General features: G+C 39.9%; 1 protein-coding gene across 1 annotated transcript in view; it reads right to left on the reverse strand.

The window, feature by feature from the left end:
* Positions 1–20,318: 20,318 nt before the first annotated feature.
* The window catches only part of Nox3 (NADPH oxidase 3), a 64,841-nt gene continuing 61,960 nt past the window's right edge, over positions 20,319–23,199 (reverse strand). Inside the window, exon 13 of the mRNA NM_001004216.1 lies at positions 20,319–20,445. Coding sequence (NP_001004216.1) covers positions 20,319–20,445 — 127 coding nt within the window. The remainder of the gene's footprint in view (positions 20,446–23,199) is intronic.

Consider the following 23,199-nt stretch of genomic DNA (forward strand, 5'->3'; position numbering starts at 1 on the left):
TTTTAGTTTCTTGAGGAATAATAGTACTGTTTTCTACAGTGGCTGTGCCAATAAACATTCTGATCAGAAATGGATAGGCTTTCCCTTTCTCTACATTCCCATCAACCGTTCCTCTGATATTGGTAATAGCTATCTCACAGGTGTGAGGTGATATCGCATTATTATCTAACATCTGCTTTTCTGAAGATTACAGGGGTTTATCACTTTTCAGGTATGTATGAGTCAACCATATGTTTTCTTGTGAGAAATGCTTGCCCCGATTCTTTGCCTAGGTTGTTTTCTTTCCATTCTGTTGTTTCAGTTCTTTCTGAACTTTGATGTCGGTCCCTTATTGGATATAGGGTTTTCAGATAGTTTCTCCCGATCCCTGGATTGCAGCTCAGCTCTTATTTTGGATGTGATACCATCCCCTTTGTCTGCTTTATGTTGTCTGTGATAATGGAGTCCTGTCTGAAAAAAATTCCTCAGGCCAGTGTCCTAGACTCAGCGTACAACATCCCCAATAGTTTTTCTGGACATCTTTCAGTTTCAGGTCTTGCATGTAAGTCATTTTTATCAACTTTGAGGGTTATTTTTGTACCTGAGGTGAGACGGGATTGTGGAGACTGCACACACGCAAACATGGAATCTTCTATAGTAGATTTCCATATATATTACATATAACATATATGTAATTATATATATTATTTTTGGAATGCACACACATATACATATACACACATACACATATACATATATATACACATATACATATACACACATATATATTTAATTTTTTGGATCATCCTTGTTGCTTTTTGTAATTCTGGTCTTCCAAAATGAATTTGGCAGTGTTCAGTCATCTTTATTATTTTGAGAAGAATTTGAGAAGGATGAGAAGGATTCGTGTAATAGTTTTTTAAGATGTTGGGTAGAATTTGGCAGTTAGTCCCTCAGGTCATTAATTTGCTTTAGTAAGAGATTATTTTTATTATTAATGATTCATTGTCAGATTTCTCACACCCTTCTGATTTGGTAGCTTCTATTTTTCTAGAAATCCATCAATTTCTTTATATGCTCTAAGTTGTTTATGTAGTTGTCCAAAATCATTCCTCATGATTCTTGGTATAGGACACCATGTTGCAATGATTGTTTCCCAGTTCTAATTGTTTAAAGATTTGTTCAGTTTTATCTTACGTGTATGTGTGAGTTCCTGCATATGTGTGTGTGTGTGTGTGTGTGTGTGTGTGTGTGCGTGTGTATGTGTGTGCATGTGTGTGTGTGTGCATGTGTGTGTGTGCGTGCCACATGCATGCCTTGTGCCAGAGGAAGCCAGAAGACAGTGGTATTGCTTCCCCTGGCACTGGGGTCCCAGGTAGTTGTGAGCAGACACTGAGCACTGAACCTGGGTTCTCAGCAAGAGTAGGAAGGGCCCTTAACTGGTAAGTCATGTCTCCAGCCCTTTGATTTTGTTTGTTTGAGTCTTCTGTTTCCTTGTCAATCTGGCTAAATGTTTGATCATTTTGTTTATTTATTTCTCTCCCCATACCCAGAAACAGCTTTTAATGTTCCTTGATCTTTACTGGTATTTTCTAGCTTCTCCTTTCCCTCCTCTCTCCTCTCCCTTCCCCAACCCCATCTGTTCTGATGGTTTTATTGCCTTCTTTCTCAGCCTAGGTTTACTTTGCTCTTTCTCTACATCTTGGCATACAACCCTGAGAGTCGTTTATTTGAGAATGTTCTTCTTTGATGTAGTTGTTCAACTGCAATAAAATTCCCTCTCAGCTGCGTTGCTGTGGCTTATAACTTGAGTTTGGTGGGTTTCTACTTCTCTTTCTTTCTTTCTTCTTTCTTTTCTCTTTTCTTTTTTTCTGTTGCAAAACATTTGAACTTTTTTTCCTTTGTGACCCTTTCAACATTCCAAAGCCTATTGTTTACTTTCCACACATTTGTAAATCACTCAGGTTTATTTTTTTGGTACTTAATAAATATTTGACAAATATTTATAAGATATTTAACAATATCTCAGTTAAATACCAATATCAATATCTTAAATCTTTTAGACTTGCTCTGGGGTCTAATGTCCCGAAGAAGCCAAGACTATTTATTATAAAATTATAAAATTTATACAAATTTATAGCTCATGTAACACAAATTCTGAATTTAGGAAATAAGAATTACGGACACTATTAAAACCCTCCTTTTTTATTTTATTTGTTTTTATCCTCTCTTCTTACCAGAACTCATTAACATTATGAAATTAGGGCTTTTAATTTTTGTATCATTCCTTTACTTACAGTCTGCGTTTGTTTATGTGTGCGGACATGTTTATAAATGACATAGTTACTCGTCATGATCTAATTGGATGGTTCCTTTAGATAGGTGCTTCTCTACAGTGCCTTTTCCTCTCTTTTCAGGATGGTGCCGTGGATCCATGCTGTTCTCAGTCTAGGATAGGCAAAGTATGGCCCGTGGGTTCAACCCATCTGCTGGCTATGTATAGCCTTCAAGCTAAGGATGATTCACATTCTTTTAAGAACTGAATAATAAACAAAAATCAAAGGAGTGGATGTGACAAAGACCATATGTGGCCAATATAGCTTAGAATATCTATGATGCAGCCTTCCATGGAAAACTTGACAACTCCTTTCTGGAGGTATTTTTATTCTGCTAATCTTTTCTGTTTGTTTTATATAAAAAAGTTAGTCTGTCACATTTTATGAAAACCATTTTGGGGACTTTGATTGTAATTTATAGGTTCCTTGGAAGAGAATGGATGTATTTATGGGATCTTATGTTTGGTCTATAAGTTATTCACTGTTATTGTAATGAAATTTTTCTTGGAAATTTTACTAATACACGGGTCTTTACCTTGCATTTGGTTAGGTCAACGTGAATATCACTGGACTAGATCACAGGCTGTGTCCACTTTCAGCATCTTTAGAAGAGAGTGTATGGTCTTTCCTTTGTGACTTCCAAAGGTCCCGACATGCTTTGGCCCCTCTTATCTCTAGAGTCAACCTTTATTTCTCCTTCTTGGACTCTGACCTTTCTATCTCTCTTTGTTATTTGTAACAGTGCAGTGATAAGACTGGGCCAGCTAGTTAATCAAGGTTAATCTCCATCCCCAGGGCACAATCTCAAAGAAGTCACAATTTTATCTAGAATCTTAATTCCCTTTTGCAACATGACATTACCTATCATTGGTTCCAAGGGTCAGGATAAAGACATCTTTTAGAGGGACATTCTTCTTGCTAATCACCTACCTAGTGAGTCTCTCAGTTGGTGTAAGTTCTAACACTTGCATTTTGAGACTAGTTTTCCTTTGTTTCATAGTGATCTTAATTGCTGGTTGGAATGTTTAAATGACAGTAGTTCCACAACTCTTTTCCTCCTATTTGTGTCATGTTGCTGTTGACTTTCTTACCTGAGTTGAGCTTCCCTATACCTTTGGATGATAAAAATATTGGGTTTTCCCCCATACATTTTGAGGTCAGTATCGTGACACTTTTATTTAGACCTTCTAGTATAGATGGCAGTTAGCAGGTTTAGGTTAAGTCTACCCAATCTGGTCCACTTGGGGGTTTTATCGATCAAATGTCAACTTAATTTCAAGGGTGTTGTAATGTCATTTTAATATGCTCCACTGTTTGCCGCCAAGGAGCTGATCTAAAACCCATGCAGTGACACTAACCAGGGTTCAGTTCTCAATCATTTGGTTGTATTGTGTCTAACTGGTTTATCAAACTGCTCTCCTGGGAACACTCACAAACCTCATACATATACTGAAGATCCCTTTTCTCTGTTTTCCTTTATATGAAATACAAAGTCAAGCCCAAACAACTCAGTCTTTAGCTTCTGCACACGTCTCTTTAGTGCAGGGCAGAAATTATTGACAGGATGGAGGTGGAGCTTGGGATAGTAACCGGGTAACGCCCCTATTCAAAGTAGCAAGGACAGATGGGATGGATTAATAGTTTCATACTCTATGTTGTGAAAGTTTAATGTATTTCATTATGTGTATTGATGTCTTACCCTTCTAAGCATTTTTTTAAAAGTAAATTTGACTCCTAAGGAAATTTGTTTGGAGACTTGAAAAGAATGTCAGGAAACAATTACCAAGCATGCTGTAACACCTGTTTCCATAGTTGGCAGTTGGTGCAGTTTAATGACAAATCTGATCCCTTGAGCTGATTGTTGAGCCGATGCCTTGAAGACCAATGAAGAGTTTTTACAGTGATTTGAAAGGGTTTGAAGCTGGTTGGGGAAGAAAAAAAAACTCTTTTTTTTTTTTTTAGATTCAATTGGTAAGATATAATTGCCCACTTAAACATACAAAGCCCGGTACCATCCATCCCTTAGGAACATTGATAACAACCTGTAAATACACAGAGCAAGATCTTTATATCATCCTCCATTGTCCTGCCATGGCTTCTCGGCCTCCTCCTCCTCTCTTCCTCTCCCTTCGTTCCAGACTCCCCCTTTTCCTTCAAACTTTCCCCCCACCCATCCTTCCTTCTCCTCCAGTGACAGGCCTCCTTCTATCCTGTACCTGCCCCTCACCTGTTCTTTACAAATTCAATGGGGGAGAAGTTTCTGGTGAAGTCACCTGATTCCTGAGTACTAACTAGGCAGCTGTCCTTGGGGCAGTGGAATTAGCATCAAAATACAGATAACTCCAGGGCAAACCACAACATTTCCCCCTTTATGTCCAGTTAAAAAGCTTTTCACTTATATATAAATTGGGTGCAATTATTACCATTCTACAATTTATAAAACATCTGATATTCTCAACACCCAGTCCATCACTATATCAGTTAAACAGACCACTTAGTTATCCATTCCAGATTAAGAAAGGCTTAAAATCTATATTATATCTTGGCATTGTTTAGCTTACTTCCTTTTTAAAAAATTGTTTAGTCTTCATGATGGGTGTGACTTTGAGTTTTATGGTTATATTATTACTCTGGGAGAGAGTGCAAGATACAAACTTTTCTGGTTTCAGACCAAGGAACACAGTATTTTGGAGAAAGATTTTGTCTTTGTGTTCTTAAAATGTGTGATTAGGCTCTGGAAACCTCACAGAGTCATACTGATCAGATTTGATAGAGGTAGACTGCCTGAAAAAATTAATACGGAAGAATCAAACAAAAAGAGATTTCGATTCTAACCTTTTGTCTTGAGAGTTGTATTTTACAGAGTGTGCCTACTTGGATTCCTGGTCTCAAGGACTTTCAGCTGGGTCCAGTCAGGACACATCGGCTGCAGAATTTGCTTCATTCTTCCTACTTCCTACCCCTAAGGATATCTCAACGTCCATGTACAGCTTGAAGAAGTTATGGAGGAGTCGTCGCCCCAATTCCCTGAACTTTGGGGGGCTAAAAGTTGTTATTCTAAAGTTGTTTTTATGAGGAATTTAAAATTGATTGTAATTTAACAGGGAGGAATTAGCTAGATTGAGTTATACAGTCGTAATCTCATTTGTTTAAGCTAAAATCATATCTTTGCTTTGTTATAGAATTTATTTGTTAAAAGTTTAAAAGTACAAGGTTTAGAGCCAGTCCTTCTATTCATGTCATTACAAACTTCTAAGTTGATTACACATGTGAGTTAAGGGTCAAATGGCAAATATATTGCTGACTTTGTGAGAGAACTTACAAGATATTAAGATATAAAGATAACAGTACAGATTGTCTTATATAGGTAGATGGTTTTCAAAAATGTCAGAAATTCACAAAATTTGAGATTTAAAGTTATTTATCTTTTGTTGAGACATATCTGCTCTTAACCATTCCCCTTTGGCGGATTTAATGAAGAATTTGAACATCTCTATGTCCAGGTGAGGCAATACTTTGTAGCTAGGCAGCGGCAGCACAAAACTGCCTGTTTCATCTGCAGACTAATACTGTCCAGAAAAGGACAAATTATCCAGAATAGTTGACTGATAAACTCTGCCAAGACAGGGTGATCAGCCCTTCAAAATCTGCATTTCAAGAGTCTGTCAGTTGATTTTGGGCCAGAAGACTGAAGACTTGTACTCATATGTTGCTAACAGAGGACTGTGCTAGTGGAGATTTGTCTCTCAACCTCTCAGTTCTAGAAGCCGTGTTAGGCTTCCCATGTGTATAGATATTTGGTCATTCTCAGATTTCTGACGGGGCCGAAGAGTGATTATAGTCTCATAGCCTATCAGGCTGTATAACTCTGAATATAAATATTTTATTGGATAGTTATTATTTTATCAGATAGTATACAAACTAGGAAAAAACTCTTATTAGAGTATCCTTTTTTTTTTTCTGGTTTGAGGAGAAGACTAGAAGGAGCCATTTTGTAGAGCTTTGATTTTTTTGTTAAAAATCATTAGGAAAACAATATAAGAGTTGACAGGAAAGAGAGAAGGACAGGAGATAAAACACTAATGTAGAGAGAGCCCGTGGGCAGCACCCCACGAGCGAACTTGAGCCTCGGGACCACAGGTAAGACCAACTTTTCTGCTGCAAGAAAGCTGCCTGGTGAGCTCGGGACACACGGAGGCAGAATTCCTCTAGGACCGGGCACGTCCTGTGTTTACTGGAAGTCCCACACCCGCGGATCCCGGCCAGCAGCAGCTCTCTGCTCCCAGACCCCGTGAGAGAGAGACCCAACCGCCTGGTCAGGTGGGCACTCCTGAGGCTGCAGAGCGGAAGAGACCACCAACACTGCCCACCCCTGCCCACATCCCTGGCCCAAGAGGAAACTGTATAAGGCCTCTGGGCTCCCGTGGGGGAGGGCCCAGGAGCGGCAGGACCCCTGCCTGAGACACCGCCGGAACCTGAAGGAAACAGACCGGATAAACAGTTCTCTGCACCCAAATCCCGTGGGAGGGAGAGCTAAACCTTCAGAGAGGCAGACAAGCCTGGGAAACCAGAAGAAACTGCTCTCTGCACACACATCTCGGACGCCAGAGGAAAACACCAAAGGCCATCTGGAACCCTGATGCACTGAAGCTCCCGGAAGGGGCGGCGCAGATCTTCCTGGTTGCTGCCGCCACAGAGAGCCCGAGGGCAGCACCCCGCGAGCGAACTTGAGCCTCAGGACCACAGGTAAGACCAACTTTTCTGCTGCAAGTGACCTGCCTGGTGAACTCAAGACACAGACCCACAGGAACAGCTGAAGACCTGTAGAGAGGAAAAACTACATGCCCGAAAGCAGAACACTCTGTCCCCAAAACTGACTGAAAGAGAGGAAAACAGGTCTACAGCACTCCTGACACACAGGCTTATAGGACAGTCTAGCCACTGTCAGAAATAGCAGAACAAAGTAACACTAGAGATAATCTGATGGCGAGAGGCAAGCGCAGGAACCCAAGCAACAGAAACCAAGACTACATGCCATCATCGGAGCCCAATTCTCCCACCAAAACAAACATGGAATATCCAAACACACCAGAAAAGCAAGATCTAGTTTCAAAATCATATTTGATCATGATGCTGGAGGACTTCAAGAAAGACGTGAAGAACTCCCTTAGAGAACAAGTAGAAGCCTACAGAGAGGAATCGCAAAAATCCCTGAAAGAATTCCAGGAAATCATAAAAACAAGTAGAAGCCCATAGAGAGGAGTCACAAAATCCCTGAAAGAATTCCAGGAAAACACAATCAAACAGTTGAAGGAATTAAAAATGGAAATAGAAGCAATCAAGAAAGAACACATGGAAACAACCCTGGATATAGAAAACCAAAAGAAGAGACAAGGAGCTGTAGATACAAGCTTCACCAACAGAATACAAGAGATGGAAGAGAGAATCTCAGGAGCAGAAGATTCCATAGAAATCATTGACTCAACTGTCAAAGATAATGTAAAGCAGAAAAAGCTACTGGTCCAAAACATACAGGAAATCCAGGACTCAATGAGAAGATCAAACCTAAGGATAATAGGTATAGAAGAGAGTGAAGACTCCCAGCTCAAAGGACCAGTAAATATCTTCAACAAAATCATAGAAGAAAACTTCCCTAACCTAAAAAAAGAGATACCCATAGACATACAAGAAGCCTACAGAACTCCAAATAGATTGGACCAGAAAAGAAACACCTCCTGTCACATAATTGTCAAAACACCAAACGCACAAAATAAAGAAAGAATATTAAAAGCAGTAAGGGAAAAAGGTCAAGTAACATATAAAGGCAGACTTATCAGAATCACACCAGACTTCTCGCCAGAAACTATGAAGGCCAGAAGATCTTGGACTGATGTCATACAGACCCTAAGAGAACACAAATTCCAGCCCAGTTTACTGTATCCTGCAAAACTCTCAATTAACATAGATGGAGAAACCAAGATATTCCATGACAAAACCAAATTTACACAATATCTTTCTACAAATCCAGCACTACAAAGGATAATAAATGGTAAAGCCCAACATAAGGAGGCAAGCTATACCCTAGAAGAAGCAAGAAAGCACTCATCTTGGCAACAAAACAAAGAGAATGAAAGCACACAAACATAACCTCACATCCAAATATGAATATAACGGGAAGCAATAATCACTATTCCTTAATATCTCTCAACATCAATGGCCTCAACTCCCCAATAAAAAGAAATAGATTAACAAACTGGATACGCAACGAGGACCCTGCATTCTGCTGCCTACAGGAAACACACCTCAGAGACAAAGACAGACACTACCTCAGAGTGAAAGGCTGGAAAACAACTTTCCAAGCAAATGGTCGGAAGAAGAAAGCTGGAGTAGCCATTCTAATATCAAATAAAATCAATTTTCAACTAAAAGTCATCAAAAAAGATAAGGAAGGACACTTCATATTCATCAAAGGAAAAACCCACAAGATGAACTCTCAATCCTAAATATCTATGCCCCAAATACAAGGGCACCTACATATGTAAAAGAAACCTTACTAAAGCTCAAAACACACGTTTCACCTCACACAATAATAGTGGGAGATTTCAACACCCCACTCTCATCAATGAACAGATCATGGAAACAGAAATTAAACAGAGATGTAGACAGACTAAGAGAAGTCATGAGCCAAATGGACTTAACAGATATTTATAGAACATTCTATCCTAAAGCAAAAGGATATACCTTCTTCTCAGCTCCTCATGGTACTTTCTCCAAAATTGACCATATAATTGGTCAAAAAACGGGCCTCAACAGGTACAGAAAGATAGAAATAATCCCATGCGTGCTATCGGACCACCACGGCCTAAAACTGGTCTTCAATAACAATAAGGGAAGAATGCCCACATATACGTGGCAATTGAACAATGCTCTACTCAATGATAACCTGTTCAAGGAAGAAATAAAGAAAGAAATTAAAAACTTTTTAGAATATAATGAAAATGAAGGTACAACATACTCAAACTTATGGGACACAATGAAAGCTGTGCTAAGAGGAAAACTCATAGCGCTGAGTGCCTGCAGAAAGAAACAGGAAAGAGCATATGTCAGCAGCTTGACAGCACACCTAAAAGCTCTAGAACAAAAAGAAGCAAATACACCCAGGAGGAGTAGAAGGCAGGAAATAATCAAACTCACAGCTGAAATCAACCAAGTAGAAACAAAAAGGACCATAGAAAGAATCAACAGAACCAAAAGTTGGTTCGTTGAGAAAATCAATAAGATAGATAAACTCTTAGCCAGACTAACGAGAGGACACAGAGAGTGCATCCAAATTAACAAAATCAGAAATGAAAAGGGAGACATAACTACAGATTCAGAGGAAATTCAAAAAATCATCAGATCTTACTATAAAAACCTATATTCAACAAAACTTGAAAATCTTCAGGAAATGGACAATTTCCTAGACAGATACCAGGTACCGAAGTTAAATCAGGAACAGATAAACCAGTTAAACAACCCCATAACTCCTAAGGAAATAGAAGCAGTCATTAAAGGTCTCCCAACCAAAAAGAGCCCAGGTCCAGATGGGTTTAGTGCAGAATTCTATCAAACCTTCATAGAAGACCTCATACCAATATTATCCAAACTATTCCACAAAATTGAAACAGATGCATCACTACCGAATACCTTCTACGAAGCCACAATTACTCTTATACCTAAACCACACAAAGACACAAGAAAGAAAGAGAACTTCAGACCAATTTCCCTTATGAATATCGACGCAAAAATACTCAATAAAATTCTGGCAAACCGAATTCAAGAGCACATCAAAACAATCATCCACCATGATCAAGTAGGCTTCATCCCAGGCATGCAGGGATGGTTTAATATACGGAAAACCATCAACGTGATCCATTATATAAACAAACTGAAAGAACAGAACCACATGATCATTTCATTAGATGCTGAGAAAGCATTTGACAAAATTCAACACCCCTTCATGATAAAAGTCCTGGAAAGAATAGGAATTCAAGGCCCATACCTAAACATAGTAAAAGCCATATACAGCAAACCAGTTGCTAACATTAAACTAAATGGAGAGAAACTTGAAGCAATCCCACTAAAATCAGGGACTAGACAAGGCTGCCCACTCTCTCCCTACTTATTCAATATAGTTCTTGAATTTCTAGCCAGAGCAATCAGACAACAAAAGGAGATCAAGGGGATACAGATCAGAAAAGAAGAGGTCAAAATATCACTATTTGCAGATGATATGATAGTATATTTAAGTGATCCCAAAAGTTCCACCAGAGAACTACTAAAGCTGATAAACAACTTCAGCAAAGTGGCTGGGTATAAAATTAACTCAAATAAATCAGTTGCCTTCCTCTATACAAAAGAGAAACAAGCCGAGAAAGAAATTAGGGAAACGACACCCTTCATAATAGACCCAAATAATATAAAGTACCTCGGTGTGACTTTAACCAAGCAAGTAAAAGATCTGTACAATAAGAACTTCAAGACACTGAGGAAAGAAATTGAAGAAGACCTCAGAAGATGGAAAGATCTCCCATGCTCATGGATTGGCAGGATTAATATAGTAAAAATGGCCATTTTACCAAAAGCAATCTATAGATTCAATGCAATCGCCATCAAAATACCAATCCAATTCTTCAAAGAGTTAGACAGAACAATTTGCAATTCATCTGGAATAACAAAAAACCCTTTAAAATAACAAAAGGACTTCAGGGGGAATCACAATCCCTGAACTCAAGCAGTATTACAGAGCAATAGTGATAAAAACTGCATGGTATTGGTACAGAGACAGACAGATAGACCAATGGAATAGAATTGAAGACCCAGAAATGAACCCACACACCTATGGTCACTTGATTTTTGACAAAGGAGCCAAAACCATCCAATGGAAAAAAGATAACATTTTCAGCAAATGGTGCTGGTTCAACTGGAGGTCAACATGTAGAAGAATGCAGATCGATCCATGCTTATCACCCTGTACAAAGCTTAAGTCCAAGTGGATCAAGGACCTCCACATCAAACCACATCACACTCAAACTAATAGAAGAAAAACTAGGGAAGCATCTGGAACACATGGGCACTGGAAAAAATTTCCTGAACAAAACACCAATGGCTTACACTCTAAGATCAAGAATCGACAAATGGGAGCTCATAAAACTGCAAAGCTTCTGTAAGGCAAAGGACACTGTGGTTAGGACAAAACGGCAACCAACAGATTGGGAAAAGATCTTTTCCAATCCTACAACAGATAGAGGCCTTATATCCAAAATATACAAAGAACTCAAGAAGTTAGACCGCAGGGAAATAAATAACCCTATTAAAAAATGGGGTTCAGAGCTAAACAAAGAATTCACAGCTGAGGAATGCCGAATGGCTGAGAAACACCTAAAGAAATGTTCAACATCTTTAGTCATAAGGGAAATGCAAATCAAAACAACCCTGAGATTTCACCTCACACCAGTGAGAATGGCTAAGATCAAAAACTCAGGTGACAGCAGATGCTGGCGAGGATGTGGAGAAAGAGGAACACTCCTCCATTGTTGGTGGGATTGCAGACTGGTACAACCATTCTGGAAATCAGTCTGGAGGATCCTCAGAAAATTGGACATTGAACTGCCTGAGGATCCAGCTATACCTCTCTTGGGCATATACCCAAAAGATGCCTCAACATATAAAAGAGACACGTGCTCCACTATGTTCATCGCAGCCTTATTTATAATAGCCAGAAACTGGAAAGAACCCAGATGCCCTTCAACAGAGGAATGGATACAGAAAATGTGGTACATCTACACAATGGAATATTACTCAGCTATCAAAAAGAACGAGTTTATGAAATTCGTAGGCAAACGGTTGGAACTGGAAAATATCATCCTGAGTGAGCTAACCCAATCACAGAAAGACATACATGGTATGCACTCATTGATAAGTGGCTATTAGCCCAAATGCTTGAATTACCCTAGATCCCTAGAACAAACGAAACTCAAGACGGATGATCAAAATGTGAATGCTTTACTCCTTCTTTAAATGAGGAAAAAGAATACCCTTGGCAGGGAAGGGAGAGGCAAAGATTAAAACAGAGACTGAAGGAACACCCATTCAGAGCCTGCCCCACATGTGGCCCATACATATACAGCCACCCAATTAGACAAGATGGATGAAGCAAAGACGTGCAGACTGACAGGAGCCGGATGTAGATCGCTCCTGAGAGACACAGCCAGAATACAGCAAATACAGAGGCGAATGCCAGCAGCAAACCACTGAACTGAGAATAGGTCCCCCGTTGAAGGAATCAGAGAAAGAACTGGAAGAGCTTGAAGGGGCTCGAGACCCCAAAAGTACAACAATGTCAAGCAACCAGAGCTTCCAGGGACTAAGCCACTACCTAAAGACTATACATGGACTGACCCTGGACTCTGACCTCATAGGTAGCAATGAATATCCTAGTAAGAGCACCAGTGAAAGGGGAAGCCCTGGGTCCTGCTAAGACTGAACCCCCAGTGAACTAGACTGTGGGGGGGAGGGCGGCAATGGGGGGAGGGTTGGGAGGGGAACACCCATAAGGAAGGGGAGGGGGGAGGGGGATGTTTGCCCGGAAACTGGGAAAGGGAATAACACTCGAAATGTATATAAGAAATACTCAAGTTAATAAAAAAAAAACCACTAATGTACTAATAGCTAGTAGATGTACAAGAAAATATTTTAGATTATTTGGAAAAGAGGTGGTTTATACAGAAGGAAACATACTAACCCATGATCTATCGGTATCTAGGAGAAGAAGAAGGTTGGCCAGCCTGGAAACCAGGGCTTTGCATCCATGCCATAGGTGGATTTTACTTGTGTGTGCCCATTGCTTAAGGTTGGATGAGACACACGAATAGTGTTAACTTAGAGGTTTTGATGATACATATCGCAAGCCATGCATGTATAATCTATGTCTTTCTGCAATAGTTATCAGAAATAAGAAATAAATAACACATTAAGATAATGACTTGGACAAAGCTCAGAGTCGGTGTTTAGGGATCCAAAGGAGACAAAGAAGATTTGAAAGTTCTTCATATTTTAGCTGATGGTGGCTTGCAGGTGATGGTGGCCATAACTGAAACAGTAAAATCGGAGGAAGAGCAGAACTGTAAGTGTGACAAACAGGGTTTGCACGTTCACATACAAACATGAGATGATAATTCTTGTCTGTTGGGATGGCATCGAGAATCAGGGAGATGTCTACACTGGAGTTTTAGTTTGGGGTCTCATCAGCAAACAGATGGTATTTGAAGTCATACGTTTTCCTGATAGTATGCAAGACAAGAGAATAGATGGAAAAGGAGAGGAGGACCAAGTTTGAGGAGACAGCGACACTTTGGAATTGGGCATGGCATCTGAGGTGGAAGCAAAGGGTTGCTTATGTCACAGAAGCCAATAGAACCATTTCTCAAAGTAAATTGGCCACTGTTTTCGGCTGCTGATAAAAAGAGAGCTGCATTTTATTTCTTTTTTTTCTTCAATTTTTATTAAATTGGGTATTTCTTATTTACATTTCAAATGTTATTCCCTTTCCCGGATTCCTGTCCATCAGCCCCCAACCCTTCCCTCTCCCCTTCTATATGGGTGTTCCCCTCCCCATCCTTCCTCCATTACCTCACCTTCCCAAATCCCCTACACTGGGTGTCCAACCTTGGCAGAACCAAGGGCTTCCCCTTCCACTGGTGCCCAAACAAGGCCATCCTCTGCTACATATGCAGTTGGAGTCCAGGGTCAGTCTTTGGGTAGTGGTTTAGTCCCTGGAAGCTCTGGTTGGTTGGCATTGTTGTTCTTATGGGTTAGCAAGCTCCTTCAGCTCCTTCAGACCTTTCTCTAATTCCTCCAAGCATTTTATTTCTTGATGGAGGCCACTGTGGGCCTTGAAAGTAGCCACAGTTGTGGAGATGATAAGCCAGTTAGTGCACAATGAAGAGAATGCTGTGGGCACTCACCCTCTGAGAATTGCACACATTGGCCAGTAAAGAAGAAGGATAAAGGACATATGTGATCTCATACGGCTTAAAAACTGGAGGGATGCATTATGGTTTGGATCTGAAATGTCACCCACAGGGAGATGTTTTGAATACTTGTTCCCCAACCTGAGCTGCGGTTCTTTTGGTAGTGGAGTATTTAGAAGGTAGAAACTTGCTAGTGGACATAGCTCCAAGGGGAGGGGCGCTGGAGACTATATCAGCCTCTGTTTTCATCACATTCTTTCTGCTTTCTGCTCTGCTCCATGGAAAAACTTGCTTCCAACAGTTCCCACTGCCCTGGAGAAGCTCATTTTATTGCTAAGCCTTCCCCACTGTGATGGATGGAGAATCTGTGGAACCAGGAGCCAATGTAAATCTTGACCCATGTGGAGATTCTGTCGGGTATTTTGGTGACAGTGTAAAGAAAAATGACTAATAGAAGAAGGGCAAGGGCCTAGGAGATGTTTTTCCTGGTAAAGTGACTGAGGTGTAGGCATGAGGACCTGAGTTGGAATCTCCAAATCCAATGTCAAAATCTGTTGCTGAGATGCAAGCCCATTAGTCCAGCACTGGGGGGATGGAGCTCGGGCGATTCCCTGGAGCTGGTGGGCCAGCCAGTAGGATGGTGAGCCAGTGAGAGGCCTGCCTCAGAGAGTAAGGTTCTTAAGGTTCTCTAAGCCATGGAGGAGGATACCTTAAGTCAAGCTCTGGCCCCCACATGCTCAGGTGCACGTGCACGTGCACGAACCCATGAACACACACACATGCACACACACACACACCAAATGAAGGAGAGAGGACAAGGCCCCAGGAGCAAAGTGGGAGTGGAATGTGGCTTGGCTTCTACCCCTTTGTTTCTTTACTACTTTATTGGTGAGTTAAAAACTCCTAGTGAGAAATTATGTTGGAATTCTTACTTCCTGGAAGTAAATGTTCCCTTTTCTGCTGTGCAGTTGTGGATGTGTGAGGAGAGAATGAGGAGAGCTGACTTTCTTTGCTGGGGAAGAGGACCCCTGAGAGCTCTCCACATGTAGAAGCACTGTAAATGATCCCTTCACCTGCACCAAGGCAGACAAACTCACTGTTGACTCCAGAGTGTAGAATGGGGCTAGGAAATCTGGTACAGTCTAAGTCTTAGTAAAGAAAGGCAGAGGAGCGAGGGATGAGGAAAGGAGATAGATAGATAGATAGATAGATAAATGGATAGATGATAAATAGGCAGATAGATGGATAGATTTGATAGAGGATAGATTTGATAGATGATAAAGATAGATACATAAGATAAATGAATAGAGATAGATGATAAATAGAAGGATAGGTTTGATAGATTTGATAGATTAATAGATGATGGATAGATTTGATAGATTGATAGATGATAGTGATAAATAGATATGATAAATGAATAGATAGAGATAGTTGGAGAGATAGATAAGTCATTTTACATAGTTTTAGATATGGTGAGTGTAGGAAAATAACCCACAGTTTATTTACAATATGGAAGAATTAATTAAGCATCTGTAACATGACCGGGTAGAAACTGTGACCAAAGTAATCTGTCACCATCCATGCTTTGCAGAATGTAATGAGAATGCCACCTGAATAAGGGAGAGAAACATTTAGAAAGAAACAAAGTGAACACATCAGAACAAGCACAAATTTGATGTTGAGGCCCAAGGCTGAAGGCAACATTGTTACACAACTGACTTTGACATCTGCAAACTGTACAGAGTAGACATTATTGAAAATCAATTATAACTCCAAATCTGAAATTCTCAAATGTATGAAACAATAAAAACAGAGGTTGTGTTTGTTTGTTTTAATTTTGTGGCAAAATGTGTCCTGAACAGAGGGGAGGGATTATTTATAATTTGTGTTTATTCAAGTTAATTTAAATCTTAAGATTTATAGTTTTCATTGGGAAAAAAAACACCTTTGAATACTGCCCAGGCAATATTAGTACATCATATATTTACTTTTTCTTTTTTAAAAATAGGAATTAGCTTGAATTCCAATAGGAATAATTTGAAAAATGCAGAGAGAGTGATGTATATAAAAGATACAAAGAGATTTTAGCCATTAGAATAATTAGGATGGCAAAGGATCCATTATTAAAACAATTGATGCCTCTAAAAGGAGGAAACAAAGGACATAGAATGTATTCAAGCATCTAATATAAGAAAACGTCCGCCCGTTGGGGAAATCCCCCAAGGCTTACTATAGCAAAAGCTTATGTGAAATGCTTGTTAAAATGTTCTGAGTCAAAGATAAAAGAAGAACTATTTAACCATACAGACCAAAATTAAAAAGAGTGACTTATAAAGTAGAAAGGAGTTTGCTCTATATTTCATCATAGTGATATAGATGTCAGAGAATGCCAGAGTGATGTCTACAGAGACCTGAAGGGGACAGAATATCGTTCAAGAACAGTAGAGCCCGAGAAGATCAGCTGAGAGGAAACGGAACAGATAGCCTCAGATTAAACAGAAAACACAACTCACTTGAAATCTTCTTCACATGTCTTTTTTTTTTTAAAGATTTATTTATTTATTTATTTTATATGAACACACTGTCGTTGTCTTCAGATGTACCAGAAGAGGGCATCAGATCCCATTACAGACGATTGTGAGCCACCATGTGGTTGCTGGGAATTGAACTCAGGACCTCTGGAAGAGCACTCAGTGCTCTTAACGGCTGAGCCATCTCTCCTGCCCCCTTCACACGTCTTGATCATCCCGAAATTAGTTAACAGCTTAGGTTCAACCCAAACTCGAGAAGTCACTGTTGCTGAAAGGAATGGTGTGCACAGCAGGCCATAAAAAATTACTTCATCTGTTTACTTACAAAATTTAACGAAGAACTTTACACAGGAGTTCCTGCTAAACAATGTAAAAACCACAGGATCTGGATTCCAGTGTCATCTTACCTTGCATGCTGACTTGTAGTATTTCAGTTTTACATTCTAAAATTATTCTTTCAGGAGCTGGGGAGATGGTTCAGTCAGTAAAATGCTTGCTCTGAGTTGGGTGAACTGCACCCCTATGAAAAGACTGAGGCGTGTGATTGTAACGGGAGGGAGGGAGGGAGGGAGGGACAATGGGATCCCCAAAGCTAGATGGGGAGCGATCCTATCCAAATTGCCAGTTTTAGGCTCAGGAAGACATTTTTTTCTCAAGACAACAACAACAACAACAACAACAAAAACAAAACAAAACAAAACAAAAGACCCCAAAACCGACCAATCAAATGAACAAACAAAAAACATTGTGCTGAGCCTCCATGCATCTCTATTTCTGCCCTACTCTGACAGAATTTCACAACTAATCTTTTATTGTCCTTTGCAGTTGGTATTTAGAGATTCTGACAAAACATTTCTTTTTAGCTTGTTCTTGGTCATTGTTGCTCATCGTGTCTTGAACTGAACTCCTCCCTCCCCGAGTAAGGAGAGCTTTTGGCTGCTACTCCAGAGGCCAAGGATGTGTCTCGTGGCTCTGCTTGGAAAGTCTGTATTTTGCCTTCATCTGGTAAAGTTAATTTAAGGGGCCCAAAGCACTCCACTGGTAGCTGTGGTCCCTTAGTACTTTTAGGACAGAATTTTCTTAGCGTGGGGTCTCCAGGGAGGCTGATGAGAAGTCTGTGGCCACACTTGCTGTTGTTACTTACAGCTAATGCAGGCTTCCTCTTTGCTTGCTTTAGAGGATCCCCTTTCAAGATGGTTTCTTCCAAACATAGGAAGTTTCCCCATTTCTTACTTCTGTCTTCAGTTCTTCCTTCTATTCCCCTCCCGTCCCCATCCCCCCTCCTTTCCCCTCCCCTCCCTCCCTCTCCCTCTCCTTCCTCTATCTCATCCCTTCTCTCTTTCCTTTTCCTTTACTGTTTCCATCTCTTTATTCCCCTCATTAGTTTTTTTTTCTTTCTAAAATCAAGAAAATTTTTAATTTAATTGGAGTTTCACTTAGCAGAGAAATTAATTCAGAACAAATTGACTATCTTCAGAGTGTTTAACATTCAAATTCAGTTAATACTCCTTGTGCCCATTTTCAAGTGTCTTCCTGTTTATGTTTATGATGTATTAAATTACCTTGAATAATTTTTGTCGAATGATTCTCTTTTGAATAAATTATTTCCATTTAATTTGGTTATTTTAACATTATGGAACTCAGATTTTTATATTTTCCTCATTTGGAGAAAATTATATATATATATATATATATGATATACATACATATATATGTAAATGTTGCACAGTATCTCCAGAAATAAAAAGAAATTGTAGTTTTGGTACTCTACCAGAAAAAGTTTTATTTTATTAGACAAAATTGCATGATCAAATAATACATTTTATTTTCAAATAGTCGAAGAAAGAAAAGTAGTAACTGAATAGGATTGAAAGGGAAAAAGTTAATGTATTAAATTTTCTGGCTAAAGATTAGATTTGGCTATAGAAAGTGCTATCAATAATGATTGAATTAAATTTAAATGGGAAAATAATTGTATAGTATGCCTGGATGTTTTCCAATTGGAGTTTGAATGACTATATCTATGAATTTATTCTATGTACTTATTGTATGTATGTATGTATGTATGTATGTATGTATGTATACAGAGGCAGTAGAAATCATGTATGAGATATCATTGAATATAGTCAACTATCCCCTGTAGACTTTAAGAGTAAAATTCTTACTTGAAATTAAGAAATGATCTAATGATAATAGAAAGTAAACGATCAATTTGTATTTTAGAAACACATGGAAGACCCTGATTTATAAAATCAAAACCTGTCAGGTCAATTTACTTCTTTTATGATAGTCTTCAATGATAAGAAGTATTTGTAGGGGCTGGGGATTTAGCTCAGTGGTAGAGCGCTTACCTAGGAAGCGCAAGGCCCTGGGTTCGGTCCCCAGCTCCGAAAAAAAGAACCAAAAAAAAAAAAAAAAAAAAGAAGTATTTGTAAAGCCCAATTTATCTTAATTTCAGCAAATGCTTTTGTTTTATTGTACATGACGTATCATCTAGAAACTACTAAAGTATGATGTGGTACAGTTCCCAATGGCTGGTCATTGAGCCTTTTCAGCTGGACTCTGATAGTAACAGGCATAGGAGTGCCAGAGGAGTCCTCTGAAGTTCATAATTTAATATGAAGCCTAAATAAAAGATTTGATAGACCACTAATGAAGTTCTGTCGACATTACTGAAGAACCCACTTGTTGCTATATGTGGCTAAATAATTTTCACATCACTCTTGATATATGTGATACAATGGTTATAAAATATTCATGCTGGTGGAAAGAAGTATAACCAGCAACAGGGCATGGAAAGACTAAATCGATGGAAATTTCCAAAATCATTTCCAGATGATTTTAGGGGCAGATGTTGGATTGGGTTAAAACTATTTGTGAAAAGAGAGGGAAAAGGGAATCGGGAGTGAATGAATGCGGGAAGGAACAAAGGAAGAAAGGAAGGAGGAAGGAAGAAGAGAAGGAAGGTAAACATAGAATTTAGTTTTTATGTATATGTTATACAAGGCAGAAAATGTCAGTGTTCTAAAAGCATGCTTAAACATGTTCTAAGCATGCTTTGATTTACATTGTGTACATATCACTGGCCCCATTTAGCTTATGGCCTAAGTTTATAATCTCATGATTTCTACATTTTAGTTAAGTGCCCAACCTTGGCTTTTACATTTTTAAGTTGTCAAAAAATATAAATTCTGTGACATAAAAGATTATATGAGATTCACCTTCAGTGCCCATAAGTAAATTCATATGACAGCAGAACTCAGTTAGCCCGTTCCGATGTGCTCTCATTCAGGGCTACTTAAGCACTTTGGAACCACAGTGTGGAGAAGATGAGGCTACAATTATCCTCTACATAGAGTCTAAAATGCTGCCTATTTGGCCCTTTGTGGAAAAAAAAGTCCTTACCCTTGACCTATCTGATTCTAGCCTCTTTGACAGTGCATTAAATGTACCTTCAACATCTAGAAGTTTTCCTTGTTGTAATAGAAATGAACGCCCCTAGGATCTGAGGATGAGTACAAACGGCACATCTTTTGAAGAGTCTTTGACATGGCTTTGGGTCCACAGAAGAACACGCCAATGCTGCTGCTGCAGGTGGGGTAAGAAAAGGAGAGAGTGTTACTTGGGCAAGGCCAGCAGGAAGCCATGACAGGCCTAGGAGGTTAGGAAGCAGACACTGTGGCCAGGCTATTAATTTATTTTCTTATCTGTCTGTTTCTTTTGCAAGAGTCCTTCCGGCCTGCAGTCCATTGCTCTAGCCAAGATTCCCAGAGCCCTGTGGTTCCCAGAAACAGGAACCAGGGACACAAGAACATAGATGCTGGAGGGGTTTTGATAATAGCACGGGGGGGGGGTTGGGATACGGTGTGGTTTTCGTCAGGTAAGTTGGTCAACATCTTTTTGGATCTGTGGTTAGAGTGTAAATCAGGACTTCTGACTCATCATCTTCATCCCAGCACCAAGGATAGTGTCTCGCTTAAGTAGACAAAGACCACACGTTTGCTGAAGGGATGAGTAGGTGGTCATGTTGATCATTGCTGCATGATTTTGGGCAGGGCTGGAGGTCTTACATATGTAATCTGACAATCACACTGTGTATTTTATTGAAAGCAAAATAAGACAATATATTCAAAAGTTATTATGAAAGGGTTGGTTTTGACTAATACCTTGTTCAATCTTGCCATTTTTATAGATAATAAGGTGTATATTAAAGTAATAAGAACTCAATTTATTTCTCCTACTGGAATTCAATCTGCAAAGGATGCTTAAAGGAAGAGATCGAAGAGACAAGTGTTGTTGAAAACCCAGTCTTCCAAACAGTGTGGCCCTTGATCTTTGTACTTCCAAAAATAGTGTGGAAGATGCAACTTTGCCTCACATCGCAAGAGTACCCCAGACTCCTGTGTAAGCAGAACACTGGTCCAAGGGCTCAGGGCATGCCAGCCCCTATTGAAAGGTACAGAGGGTGAAGCTTTCCTCCCCATTGTCTAAGTCATTGCGCACTGTGATGTTTTCTTGTCCTAATATCCAGCATCAGCTAAAAAGTACTTTCTCTAGCCCAGACCAAAAGTACCCACATTACTGTGTATAAAATCATTAGGCAGCTTGTTATAATTGAGATTCTTTGGCTGGGATCCATGGAGAACTTTTGGTTAGAAGCCAGGTAATATTGAGGCAGATGGGCCTATGAGCCATACTGCCTCAGAGAAATTCTTCAGATCCAGGGCCAGCCAGCTCTACTGCCTTTCTTCCAGCCACCTTCTGGTAGAACGTGCTTGTATAGCCTTGCTCCGAGCTCACACAGTAGAGTGGTTCTCTGCCATATATCAGAGTCCTATTTTAACAATGTGTTCTGGGACCATGATGCCCATCGTAGAAGTTGATGGTTTAACCACATTTTAAACTACCTTCCAAAGAATCCACCAAATGGCTTCATCTACAAATGAGAACAGATTTGAAATGTCTAAGTGTCACTTTCAAAGATATCCAGATATTTGTGAAAGTATCTTTTTTTTCCCCAAAAAATGCTTTATACTATATAATTTGACTTGAGGTAATTTTTAGGTGTTTATGGGAGTAGGAGATAAATGGCTAAGGAGGCTGATGTCTCTGCCATTTGGCTGCCATGAGCTTTGGGCACATTAACTACTCTTCTCAAAGTCTTATTGCTTCACGTACAGATAATCAGGAGGATCTTTCCTTTCAAGGTCTCCTTCCTCTGTGCTCCCAGCTTCTCTCTGAGGATGGAGAGAGGCAGGGTCAGCCCTGCCCTGTCCATTTGTTTACTCCACAGTGCTCTCTGTAGCTATTAGCTCTTGAATATCCATATCGCACATGTCCACAGGGCTTCACCTGCTCCTCGGGGCTGAATAGAGGATGGGAAGTGGGGTGTGGACACAGAGGACAAAACATCTGAGGGGAAGAGATCAGGTGGAGGCCCTTCTTGATAAGGAGTCACATCTTTGCTGTGGGTAGGCTGCCCAGAGGTATCCTTGCTCTTGGTTTCAAAGGTGCTCTTATGGTTGGCGATATTTTCCTATTAGTGTGAATGTCACCAAAGAGGTTGCCACTGGCCTGTTCCCACAGATTGGAACTGACCTTTCATTTATAGTTAGAGTCACTGTTTGAGAAGCTGATGGCGTTCTTTGATGCCCTGCCTTTTAGAGCCCCTTTCAAAGTATTGAGATTGTGAGCCATCAGGTGAGCCACTGGTATTTTCAGTGGTTCTCAGCTCCCCTACTCTGCTGTGGCTGTTACACTGTCTAGTGAAGTCCAGACTGTTCCGTGCTCAGGGCCCATAGTTGCTTGGTTATGCGGTCAGCAAAAAGTCTCAGGAAGACCATTTCCTATCTGCCCTCAGCTGTGACCCAGCAGTCAGCCCTTAATCTGTCTCTCTTCTCATCATTGCCCCCAAGTAAGGCTCCTCACCTTCTTTACCAGCCTTGGCATTTATGGCACCAATATAGGGTTTCCCGGCCATGAATGCATCCCATAAACTATGGAGCTGAGAGAATCTGCACAAAATGGTTAAGGCACAGATGTGGCAGGTTTTTTTCCCCTTCCTTTTTCCTTTATGACACAATGGGCAAGTACAGCAGAGACCTAATGGGATTGCTAAAGAAAAAAAAATTCTTCTATAAAAATTTAATTATCCACAATTGCTTAGAGTTAAAAAAGAAGATTCTGTGCAAAAGAAGTATAAAAGCACGATACACCATTTATCCTCCAGTTTACAGCCCGAAAGCTGCAGAGCTTGCACCCGGGTGCTGAGCTGGATCAAAATAACAGTAATGGCGTTGACCAGTCTGAGTGGCTGACTTTGGTGAGAAAAGGGCAGATTTC

The sequence above is a fragment of the Rattus norvegicus genome, chromosome 1, assembly GCF_021556685.1.
Source record: "Rattus norvegicus strain SHRSP/BbbUtx chromosome 1, alternate assembly SHRSP_T2T, whole genome shotgun sequence".
NCBI classification, from domain to species: domain Eukaryota; kingdom Metazoa; phylum Chordata; class Mammalia; order Rodentia; family Muridae; genus Rattus; species Rattus norvegicus.